This window comes from Pan troglodytes, chromosome 5, assembly GCF_028858775.2.
Source record: "Pan troglodytes isolate AG18354 chromosome 5, NHGRI_mPanTro3-v2.0_pri, whole genome shotgun sequence".
In the NCBI taxonomy this organism is placed as follows: domain Eukaryota; kingdom Metazoa; phylum Chordata; class Mammalia; order Primates; family Hominidae; genus Pan; species Pan troglodytes.
Window position 1 is genome coordinate 150080410 of NC_072403.2, and position 12137 is coordinate 150092546.

The 12137-nt window shown below is 39.0% G+C and overlaps 1 protein-coding gene across 3 annotated transcripts in view; it reads left to right on the plus strand.

Annotated features, from left to right (window-relative positions):
- ARFGEF3 (ARFGEF family member 3) overlaps window positions 1-12137 on the plus strand; it is a 175941-nt gene that overhangs the window by 71293 nt on the left and 92511 nt on the right. For 2 of the 3 annotated variants that reach the window (XM_518767.7, XM_016956383.4), the window contains exons 6-7: window positions 5858-5980; window positions 10304-10346. In XM_518767.7, coding sequence (XP_518767.2) covers window positions 5858-5980; window positions 10304-10346 — 166 coding nt within the window. Of the gene's footprint in view, window positions 1-5857; window positions 5981-10303; window positions 10347-12137 lie in introns of those variants that run through there. The other variant, XM_016956384.4, reaches the window with a different exon arrangement.

Consider the following 12137-nt stretch of genomic DNA (forward strand, 5'->3'; position numbering starts at 1 on the left):
TTCATAATTTCAGGGTATGAAAAACACCTTTTTTATTGTTATTCCTTCCATCCAGCCAGCCCTCCATTCTAATATACTGGTTAACAATAATAGCTACTAGTCACTGAGTGCCTAAGGCATGGCAATAAGTGGCATTTCACATGTATTCTCCTTTAATTTCTGCCACAACTAGATAAAGAATACAAGCAAAGTGAAGTTTGCTTGCTCAAGTTTCTACAGCTAGATATTCAAATCCAGACTTCTAATATTGCAAACATGTTCTGTTAATCACTCTGCTATATTGCTCCCTGGCTCCCCCTCAGTCTTAGAGAATGTTAGCAGAATCTTGCCATAATAATATTGGCAACCAACTGAAGTGCTTAGGAGTCTTACACCCTTGGACCTTTACCGAGGCATTTAGTTAGATAATTGTTCTATGGCGTTTTATATATATAAAGCTCAAGTGTTGATTCATTTCATTTTTTTGTGACCATAGATTCAAGTGGCCATAGGGAATATGTCACTTTTTCCAGTATATTTCCATATGGATAGTGTATCTTTTCTGAGCATTATATATAACACATCAGAGGATGGGAGGTTTGTAATAGTTTCACTTGTTGCCCTGGGGAGCTTGAAAAAAACTTTGACGCTCAACACCTGCCACCAACAGTTCTAATTTAACAGTTCTAGTTGTCACTAAAGTATTTTTTAGATTGGGCTGGTTTATAGCTCTTGAAATGTTCAGTGATACTTTTTTGGGGGGTGGGGGGAGATGGAGTCTCACTCTGTTGCCCAGGCTGGACTGCAGTGGCACAATCTCAGCTCACTGCAACCTACTCCTCCTGGGTTCAAGCGATTCTCCTGCCTCAGCCTCCCGAGTAGCTGGGATTACAGGCACATGCCACCACGCCTGGCTAGTTTTTTTGTATTTTTAGTAGAGTTGGGATTTCGCCATATTGGCCAGGCTGGTCTCTAACTCCTGACCTCGTGATCCACCCGCCTCGGCCTCCCAAAGTGCTGGGATTACAGGTATGAGCCACCGTACCCGGCCAATACGTCTTTTACTCTGATATGATAGCATTATTTCTGAGACATACCTGAAATAAAATGTTCTACAATTAAGGAACAGATAGTCTCAGATATAATCCCGCAGAAAAGTACACAGATGCCTTGATCTATTTATCTCGGAAGCACCTTGTTATGTTATATTCTCTGCAAGACTGGGAGGAGTAACCCCACCTCCTGGCAAGAAAACTAGCCATGGAAGCAGGACCACGGCCTCAAACCAGTTGAGACCACTAGAGTGAGGAAATTGCAGTTCAAGGAGCTTCACTTTTCCTTCCTGAAACCCTTTCTTTTCTGTGTGCCAGTCTCTATTGATTCTGGTTTGACTCCTCTGAGGAGTCTGTTCTTTAGCTAGTTACTGCTAGATGGGCTTTGAGCACGTGCTTCTTTGGCAAGGAATTTCCATACCTCCCTTAAACCTCTTACTTGCATGGCTTGTGAAGAAGTTGTTTGGAGTTAGAAGACACACAGACCAGTGTCTCTGCTTCAGTTTGGACTGGTTCTCAGCCAACCTTCTCTAGACCAAGTAGGTGGCACCTGGGAAGGTGCACGAATCGATGGGTTAAGGTGTCTTAAGCCATTTTAATCTGCCAACTTAAGCCAAGAAGACCATGGAGGAGGAGGAGGCAAGTCACAATCAGATTTCTCCAGGTATGCCTGGCACTTTTAGAATTTATTTTTGAGTTGACATCCAAAAGGAAAACTAGCAAACTTCCCTACCTAACGTGGTGATCAGACTTAGACAGCTGTTTCCTAGAAAGAATAAAACAACTTCAGTTCACCCCGTGTGTGTGGGGGTGGGGGGTGTGTTTGCATCAGCAGGACCCATTTGATGAGATGCCTCTTGCCACATACCTACCTGTTGACCTGTCTTAGGAAGGAGAGAATAAGGAATAGCCTGGCAACTGAGTTGTCAGCATGATTAATCGTGAAACTTAGACTTACAGTGAGAGCCAAGATTTTCTCTGGTTCTAATGTGTTCAAGAAGCATTTATAGTCTTCCCTACATAGAAGACATTCCTTCTGCTTTTTTATAGCTTAATCTCTGATCCTTTCTATTTTTAATCACTGTAAATTATTTTTCATCCTTATAAAAGTTTTCCAGTTGAAAATATACTAGCTCACCTCTTTATGGAACTTACTAGTATTATACATGATTTTAACAAAGCAGTGCCAATAACCCCATTCAGATGGGAAAGAGAAGGTAATTGCACAGTTCAACAAAGTGAAAGTCATATGTATTTTACAAAACTAAGCACATTTTTATTGTGGCATCTTCTTTAATATTTGTGATCCCTTTGGCCAACATATATTGAAAAATATATGTATATATATAGCTACGTTCCACTGTGCTGCTTCATAGTAAATACTTTAGTGATTTCTCCCTGGGTTTAACCTAGTATTGTTATCTATCAGTCTACTTACTCAGTGATGTAAAGCTTTCATTTCTTATGTATGGCCTGCAGACTTGTGTTTTCTTGTTCTTTTTCCTTCTACTTTTGGGGTTTATTTTGTATCATTAACCGTTTGTGTTTGCTCTCAGTTCTGTTTAGCATGTTATAAAGCTGGATGCTTACAAATCAGTGAAATGATCACAAAGTGTCCCTTATAATCTCCTCACTGCCCTGCATCTTTGTGTGTTCCCTGTGATCAGGTGCCTATAGGGCTTTTCACAGGGTATTTGACTTGGCCCTTTGAGCCTCTGGCAGAGGTGCAGGACTTAGGCTTTCCCAGTGTTAATTCTGCATAATGAAAGCAAAGAGCATGGGCAGGTAGAACCAATAATGGGCAGAATAAAAGAAGAAACTCATGAGCTCTGTCCCAGAAATTCAGCCTGCTTTTGGACATGGTATTCTCTTAGCTGCTGTGATTCAGTGTGCTCATTTAGTACTGCCCTAAGGTAGAGGAAGAAAAACATTAAAAATAGTTGGTCTTGAATACAATGAACAGGTTTAAAAATGGAAGCTCTAGTTCTATGAATCTTACTAGTTTACCAATATATTATTACAGGAAGTGTAAGAAACTTTCCTTTAGAAGATGTCAAGATAGCTGAGAAAGCATTTCTTTCTGGGTACCTAAAGATAACCATGTCATCAAATACCTGGTAATTTTTATATTTAATGGGATACCTTTTTGTCATATTCAGTCTTTATACTCCCAACTTCAGCCAAATGGGCTTCTTAAATTAATACTTTTTTTAGCTGAGTAAACATGCTTACCTTTTCCCTGAATAAAATGCTTACTGCAATAAGTCATATCCAGTAGTATATGTATAGTATTAGCAACTAAACACTAAAAACAGTGCTGGCATTAAAACTAAAACAAAAATACATTAGATATTTGGAAAGTTCTTGTCTGTTTACAGCACCGCGTTATATAAAATCCAGTTCCTCATGCATGCACTTTCTTTCATGAGTCTAAAGTGAATGATGTAATTTTTTAACAGAGATTGCATAGTGGTATATTTCTCAGTATTCAAGAGAGTTTATATTAAGTGTGTAGTTCAGCTCTCAAAATAGCTCCTCTTTCATCTGTAATGCTTTTAAGGCTTAAAATTCCCCCATAAATTTAAAATGGCAGAGCTTATAGATCTTGAAGATCAACAGTTATAAAGATTTCTGGGGAAAATGTAAGATTTAAAGAAAACTGTTAAATTATGAAGTACAAATGATACACGATGGAGAGTTTGGCTTCATCAAAGTGAATCACTGCACTCATTTAGATGTATCTTCAAAGTTTTAAAACCATTTCATCACATGCAAAAGTAGAAGCATTTCAGGGTTAAAACACCTTTCAGGGGGTAGGTAGGGTCTCTGTCACCCAGACTGGAGTGGCACAATATCACGGCTCCTTGTAACCTCTACCTTCCCAGGCTCAGGTGATCCTCCCATGCCTGGAGCTGGGACTATAGGCGTGCACCACCATGCCCCGCTAATTTGTGTATTTTTTGTAGAAACAGGGTTTTGCCCCATTGCGCCCAGGCAGATCTCAAACTCTTGGGCTCAAGCGATCCAGCCACCTCAGCCTCCCAAAGTGCTAGGATTACAGGTGTGAGCCACCACATCTGGCCTAAAACACCTTTTCTTTTCTAAGCGTGCATGAATTATTGTATCTTCAAATCCACTATATCCATGGTTATTTGAGAAAATGAATTAAAAGTCATGTGCCCTAAATACTTTTATGAAAAATAAATACTTTATAACTTGCTTTTGCTTTTTAACTATGAAATTAATTAATCTAGGCCAACTTTCAAATGTAGGTTTGGGAGTTGTTGGGTTTTGTCGAGGTTGAGAAGACTGCCTTTTTTTTTTTCAAATACAGTTTTCAGTTTCAAATGCTCCTTTGAAATATTAACATTCAATAGGAGATAAATTAAACTTAAAAAAAAATTATGTTCACCTAGTTAATTCTGCTAGGTAAACATAGTGAGGCACAGCAGAAAGAAAAAGATAACATGAGGCCTGGCAGAAAATTCCCCAGCTTAAGCAGAAGCAGCAACAAAGATTAAAATGTAGTCTCTTGCCCATCTCAGTTGTCAGTCATCAAATTAAATTTGCCATGTAGGTGAGAACCCTGGATTTTCATTGTAGATAATCTTGGAGCTATTCCTAGAAAAATAATTTAGGAAATTAAACACCTCTTTTTGTTTTCGTGTCTCTAAATATGCTTTGTAAAATTGAATGCCTTATGGAGAGAAAAAAAGGAGGCAAATTTAAAGCATGCATTTTCGTGCCCATCCTGTGGCTTTCAGAAGAATTAGAGGCAGTAAAATCTGAAAAGTCATGACTTTCAGCAGCATATTATCAAATGAGGGATTTTTTTTTTTTCTAATTGAGATTTCTCCATGTAGTAGCCACCACCGGGTCTTTTTAGGCTCAACTAGACATGGAGACTTGCAAGATCCAAATAGGCCACCCTTGGTGTTGTATTCACTTTGCAGGACACAGGACAGGAAACAGAAGCAGGACAGTGTTAGGCATTGTTATTCCTGGGGGTCCTCACAGCAGCCTAGAGAAGAACCTCTGGCTCTCAGATGACAGCATAGGTGCAAGGAGATGAGAGCCATCTCAGTGAGTGCAGTCACCTTGGTCTAGAAGCCCCATGTCCCAAATAGGACCAATGTTTCTGAAACAACTCCATTAGCAGAGTTTGCAGAGTTCCTGCAGAGGACGTGTCAATTCGAAGAGTCAGTAAACCTAGGGAAGCCCAAACCTGTGGCTACCCACCAGGTATTTATAGTTGATTCACAGTTCTCCCAATTCAGATGTAGCGTAGGAATTTGGAAACATTTTTGCCATAAGCCATGCTACGTAGTAACACAGCTGATGTCCTGCCTTTATGAAATTTCCAGAAGAACACAGCTAGAGGGTTGACCCAAGGTCAAACTCATTCATAGAGCAGGAGAAAGGGTTTTGCTAACCCTTTTCCCACACTGCACAACCTGGGAGTTAATAAATTCTGTTCTATTTCACTATGAAGGGAGCTTTTTCTGATTAATTTCCAGCCACCTGAGTTGATTCTAGATAGAATTATTTGGCACATCTAAAAATCACTAATTTGCATTCCCCTATGATGCTCAGAGGAACAGGTTGTAAGAATGGTTCCTTAGGGAAATATTACTTTTCCTATATGCTTAAAAACAAATTTCCAGGGATTTAAAATATATTTAGTTATATTTAGTAATAACCAGTCCTAAATCAGGCTGACTTTCTGTTTAAGAGGGATTTGCTATCCTCTCTGGTCAATCCCAAAGAATGTTGGTAATAAGCTGATACCTGCAGACATGTGTGTTGCTGTCTTATTTCTTTAACAGGTGTGCATTGAGACGTACATAAGCAGCTGTCACCAGCGTAGCATAAACACTGCTGTGCGGGCAACTCTCAGTCAAATGCTGAGTGACTTGACTTTACAGTTACGACAGAGGCAGGAGAATACGGTGAGTCTGTGACACCCCCACGTTCATCACCTTCCTGGTGGTGTCTGTGTATCCCATGCCCCGGGGCCCCCACTGCCAGGGCTGCCTGCCTCCTGAAAACAGTAGGAAGGGCTTGCTTGTTTTAACAGAACATTTATTTGTACACATTAAGCTCTTTAGATGTTTGCCTATCTCACCCTAAAGCTTTGAGAATTGCTTTTCCTTACGGTTTCCGTGATTTTTTGAGTTATTTTAAAACTTATTTTTTAATCATTGTTTTAAAACTTCTCATACTGAAAATTTTTATTAGAAACATTGTGATACACTAACAAATATTGGAAGTAAATTTGAAATTTAGAAAAATGAATAGAATTTATTACATGCTTTGAGATTGGGTATGTTTCCCTTTGTTAACTAAAAGATGGTGGCAGGAGGCCTCCCTCACCTGCTGGGGCCTTCAGGGTGAAACTAAACTTGTCTTCTCTCTATCATCAAAGCCCACTAGAGCTTTTTGCTCTAAACTTGAACAGATTGTCTAAAGTGAGCATTCCAGGGGAAAATGTAAACGTAATTGGCTCCTTGTATATATTATCTTCTGGGAATGTTAATGAGAGAGTGATTCCTCTTCAAAATTGGTGTTTTGTGTTGTTTTAAAATCTGCCTCTGTCATAATTTAGATTAAAATCCTTTTGAAATCTGCAAGGAGTGTTCTGAAATGACATTAGTTGTTTGTTCAAATGGAAAATCTCAGTTACAGCTGGGCGTGGTGGCTCACACCTGTAATCTCAGCACTTTGGGAGGCCGAGGCAGGCAGATCACCGGAGGTTAGGAGTTTGAGACCAGCCTGGCCAACATAGCGAAACCCCGTCTCTATTAAAAATCCAAAAAATTAGCCGGGTGTGGTGGTGCACACCTGTAATCCCAGCTACTTGGGAGGCTGAGGCAGGAGAATCGCTTGAACTCAGGGGGTGGAGGTTGCAGTGAGCTGCGATCATGCCCACTGCACTCTAGCCTGGGTGACTGAGTGAAACTCTATCTCAGGAAAAAAAAAAAAAAAAGAAAGAAAGAAAATCTCAGTTACAGTCCCAGATATCTCTGAAATTAATTTTATAAAAATTAGGATTTCTTATTTAACTTCAACTATTTTTAATTATTTTTAATTTCAATTATTTTCTAATTTTTAGAAAATCATGGAATTGAGGGGAACCTTAGAGATGATCTAGTCAAATTCTTTTTTCCTCATTTATAGATGAGAAGGTGAAACTCAGAAAGATGAAATTGAAATCTAAAATGAATGAGCTTATCAATGAAGGAGCCAGAAGTAAACCCCTGGTCTCTAGCTGACTGCCAGTGCAAGTTCTCAGTTAATATGTGCTCTGGCAGCCAGTGTTGAAAACAACACTAATCTGAAAAAACAAATATTGATTTTTTTTCTTTTCTGTTTGCTGTATCCAAAGCCCCAGTTTCTATTAAAAATTGTTTTAACTTGAGATATTTTTATTACTTTAGCTTACTGCTTGCTAAAAACAATTTTATTTATAGTAGGATTTTGGATATAGCTAGTATGGGAATATGTAGTTTAAAAGAAATTAAAATACATAAATAGAAAATAAGAGAAAAAATTTTTAATTGAGATAAATCTAAGATGTTGAGAAATCTTATAATATACACTCATTTCATCCATGCTAAATGGCAATATGATCAAACACTATATTAATAATATCCTAATATTTTACATCATTTAAATCAAACTTTGTAATTTCAAAGTGCTTTCAATTATATGAGTTCATTTAATCTTATTTTAAAATTTTTAAGTAGGAGAGTATTAGGTTTCCAGTCAAATATCCCAGCCTTTTAGCTCATACTGCTCTTCCATAAGAATGGCAAAGGTATGGCTGTGGAGGTGCAGGTGATACTGTAGAGGCTGTCTGTCTCCATCCTGGGTATTATGTGGCTAAACAGCCTTCTGGTCCTGCTCATCACGGACCATCTGGACTCACCCCAACCGGAGGCAAGATCTCAAATTAGGTGGAAAATTGGTGTTTCCTGTTATTTCCTTTCTATTACTCATGCGGTCCCTGGAGATGTGATTCCATGTCCCAGAAAACATAGGTCTCAGGGTGCTGGTATTTGAAGCATTTGTGATGTCCAATGGAGGGAGACGTAAGTTTTGCCGCATAAGAATTTAGGTATTTTTTTTAAAGCTCTTAAAGTGGAATCATCTATAGGAATGGAGTGGTTTGCTCTAAAGAGGCCATGTATTCCCCTGGGAAACACTGAGCATTACCTGGGGAAGATGTGTATATTTTCTAGCACGGCCTATCACTGTGCAAAAGAAAATTTTTAAAATCTTAGGACCCCCAAATTTTTTATGCCAAAGGGAAGGTTAAGCCTGGAGGCTGAGTCACGTAACACCCTCTTCCGAATGAGATGCTGCTACTAGCGTTATGCATTAGCCAGACCACCTCAGAAGGGTAAAAGGCCTCAAGCATATCCAAATGACTGCCCCCACAGATCACTCTTAAGTCAAATCTTTGCTGGCCTCCCGTAAACAAGGACATGCCTATTGTAACTTTAGATCCGCAATCTAGGTCTAGCGCCTAAAACTAAAATCTGTTTGATTCCACACTGATAAAGTTGATTACAAGCCCATCTTCCCAGGTGCAGAATAAAGGCAAGATCCATCACTCCTCTATCTACCCAGAGATATCTGCATAATTGATTCTTCCGTTACTCCCATTTTTTTCTTCAAACATTCACCTTATGTAAAATTTAGATTTACTGGGCACTAAGTAAAATCTCACAAGCATGTAACCATTCGCGTTACTGCCTACCTGCCCTTCTTCCTACATGCCTTCCCCCTTCCTTTAAGGAAATGTAGAAACCTCCTGAAATGTAAAACCTCCTGAAAGCCTCTTCAGAAAAACAGCCACAGGTGCAGACAGCCACAGGTGTGTCAGCAGCTCACACTTTTCCCGGGCGTGCCCTAAAGCTGGCTTAATAAAACTCAATTGATTGAGATACTTGCCTCAGTCACTCATTTCAGTTATTAACTGGAAAGACATCATAGGCCACCTCAAAATTAGGAAGGTTAAATGCAGTGGAAAGAAAATAAATAATGTAGAATGCCAAAATCACCAGCAGGATGTGTATCTTCAACCTAATAAATGTTTATCCCCAGCTGCATGCCAGGACAGACGATAATTTTGATTTTGTATCGTCACAAATCCTACATATTATCCAGCTTTATTATTGAATTATTTTAGGTAACCTAAGCTATTGTTAAGTTGTAAGTTACTAATTTCAAAAAGTAAAGTTGCTACATTTAAATATTTGGGGCTGAAAGGTGGAAGGATTCTCCTACCCTTAAATATGACTTAAATGTGCTTCCTCCGGAGTGTTGTTCTCAACTTGACTTTAGCCATTCTGAGCTGTAGATACTGACATAACATTTCGCAAAAGTTGTTGTGGAAGCAACTGAGCTTGCAAATTAATGAGCAGAGAATGGTAGAAATGCGTGCCTGTAGCAAGTTTAAAAATTAAATCAGCACCATGGGATGAGTTACGTGTCCGGTAATTAGTTGGCATGAAAATACTTCCGGATTATCTCTTGGTGCAAAGAGGTAAGGAGAATAAAGTGCCACCTTCCTAGTCTCTTCTCAGTAGTCACTGAGTTATCCCTGCAATGGGAAGTAAGTCTGATTATTTGTAAATGTCTTTTCCTTCCTATTTTCCCTTCCCTCACAGTTCTGTCTCTGCCGTCATAGTTCTGGATGTACCTAGCCAAGAGCAGCTGGCTAGGTACAGTTAAAATGCTCCCCATCAAATACAAAGATGGAGATTCTGACCAGTGGTTATCTTTGGACCTGTATTTTGAAGTCCAGGAACCTAATCCTTCTTATGGCCAAGAGTCTGTGTTTATTAGGGGCCACGCACAGTATCAGCTGTAGCCTTGGAATAGGTTGTTCTCTGTGCGAAATTAACTCACCTCTTCAGGCAGGCATTGCCCCAGGTCACAGCCCAGCATCTTGGAATCCTGCGAGTTTAAGTGCACCACAGGGTTTAAACTTCCAGGAAGTGTCCACGCAAGAGTGTCCACACAAATGTGAATGAATTATTTGGGGAACTGATAAGCTCAATTCCAGAGATCATAATCTGTCTCATAAACACCATGAATAATGAAACGCTCTCAAGAGCTGGTGGGTAGGGGGTGGGCTCAGGCAAGGTAGCTGAGCCTAGGGCACCCCAGAAGCCATTTTGTTTCCTAGAATTTTCCCATTGTCAAAGAGTCAAGATTTTTCTTGCCTGAATCTCCTAATTGTGTGTGTGTATCTCCCTTACTAGATAATTGAAAACCCAGATGTCCCACAGGATTTCGGGAATCAAGGTATTGCATTTGATTTGTACTAGTTCAGTTTTTAAAGCAGGTGTGAGAATGCCTACTGTGTGCTTAGAGTGAGGGGTACAAAGATGTCTAGGAGCTCTCGGTTGTTTTACCGTTCTCTTGGAGGTTGTGCTTGGCTTTGCCTTAGGTGGCATTATTTAATCAGCTGTTGTCTTCCTTCTGTTCCTACATTCACTTATGCCAACCACACCTGTTCCTGATCCAACTACCTGAGGGAAATTAACGCTTCACATACCTCTCATTTGGAGGCGGGCTTTGTTAGTTACTTCATTCTCCATGAAGTCCGGTTTAATTGCTAACATGAGAATAACTAGATAGAAGATTATAGAAACCTGATTGGCATACAGTGTTATTGCACCAGAATTGTGTTTGTCAAATACCAATTTTTTGACATGAATGATGAGTCATCTCACAGGGCCTCTTGCAGACAGCCCAATTTAAAGGTCAGCTGAAATCAAGTTAAGGAACTTTCATTCTGACCCACAGGAAAAGAAAAAATATAGAAGTCCACATATATAACTAACCAGCAATTTAATTTTTAAAAACAGGTTTGATAATATTGTTTTCTGAAAGTATGCAAAAATATCTGATTAAAAAATTGAAATTTAGACTTTGTTCAGTAATTTTTTAAATACTGCAAAAATCTGCTTTTCTATTATATGTGCCAGTTAATAATAGTGAGAAGGAGATGGAGGTGAGGAGGAGGGAAAAAAAAAGGGAGAGAATGAAAAGGAGAGAAACAGCTTAACAGCTGCAATTAGGAGAGGAAGAGTATTTGAAAGAAATGAAAAAGAGACATCCCTTAAGTCACATTCTGAAGCTTCACTAGAGTATTGTTTCAGTCCCATGATGCCACATTGTTGGGCCACGGACTGGAAGGTGCCCTTTTCAGTTGGATGCTCTCAGTGACGTGCGCTAAGATGTTCCATCTTCCTTTCCTCTTTTTGGCTATGGTGTTCTCATAAAGGCTTCACTTTAATGTAGGATGATTTTATAAACTAAAAAAAGGGGGTCTGCGACTTCTTGGTCAAGGATACATCTCTAAAAAATATAGTAGTAAAAAATTGACAGAGGGACTCATTTGGCGTTTGTCTAAAATTGAGCTTAAGGACTACTTGTGTGGGTTTTATTAAACTATGTTTTATCATTGTAGCTTATTTCTTCTTTTTTATTGCTGCACTTAAGATCTTAATTCTGAGGACCAGCCATTTATTTCTCTTTCCCTGCCTTCCTCCAACTTTACTTTCTCTCTTACACATTTGCCATTTTCTCTCCATCTTCCTTGACGTACCGTCATCATTCATTTATACATTCATCAGATACTTAGAGCCACATTTGTAAAGACGTTTACAGGTTTTTATTTTAGAAAACAAATGCTTCCACTTACTATTTCATGTAGCCTGACAATTCTGTGAAATTGGTATTATTTATCCCATTTTTGCCAGAAGAAAAACTGAAGTTTGCCCAAGCTCACACAATCAGCAGTTTTTGATATGTAGTTGAACAGATTCCAGATTTCAGCCTTTTTCCCACTATGCTTCTGTGGGAGTTTTGGTTCTAATTTCTGGAAACTAGATCACATTTAGAGGGAAATTTTATTTTTCTGACATTGACTGTTGCTTCAGTATCAACAAAGACCATGTGCCCTGCAGATACTCAACAAATAAAGTAGGTAAAGATTTGGCTAAATTATTTCGCCCCATTTTTCTCTGATTTCTTAGTTCTAAAGCCCATCTTTTCCCATGCTACCTTATTTTATCTCTCTGTGATACC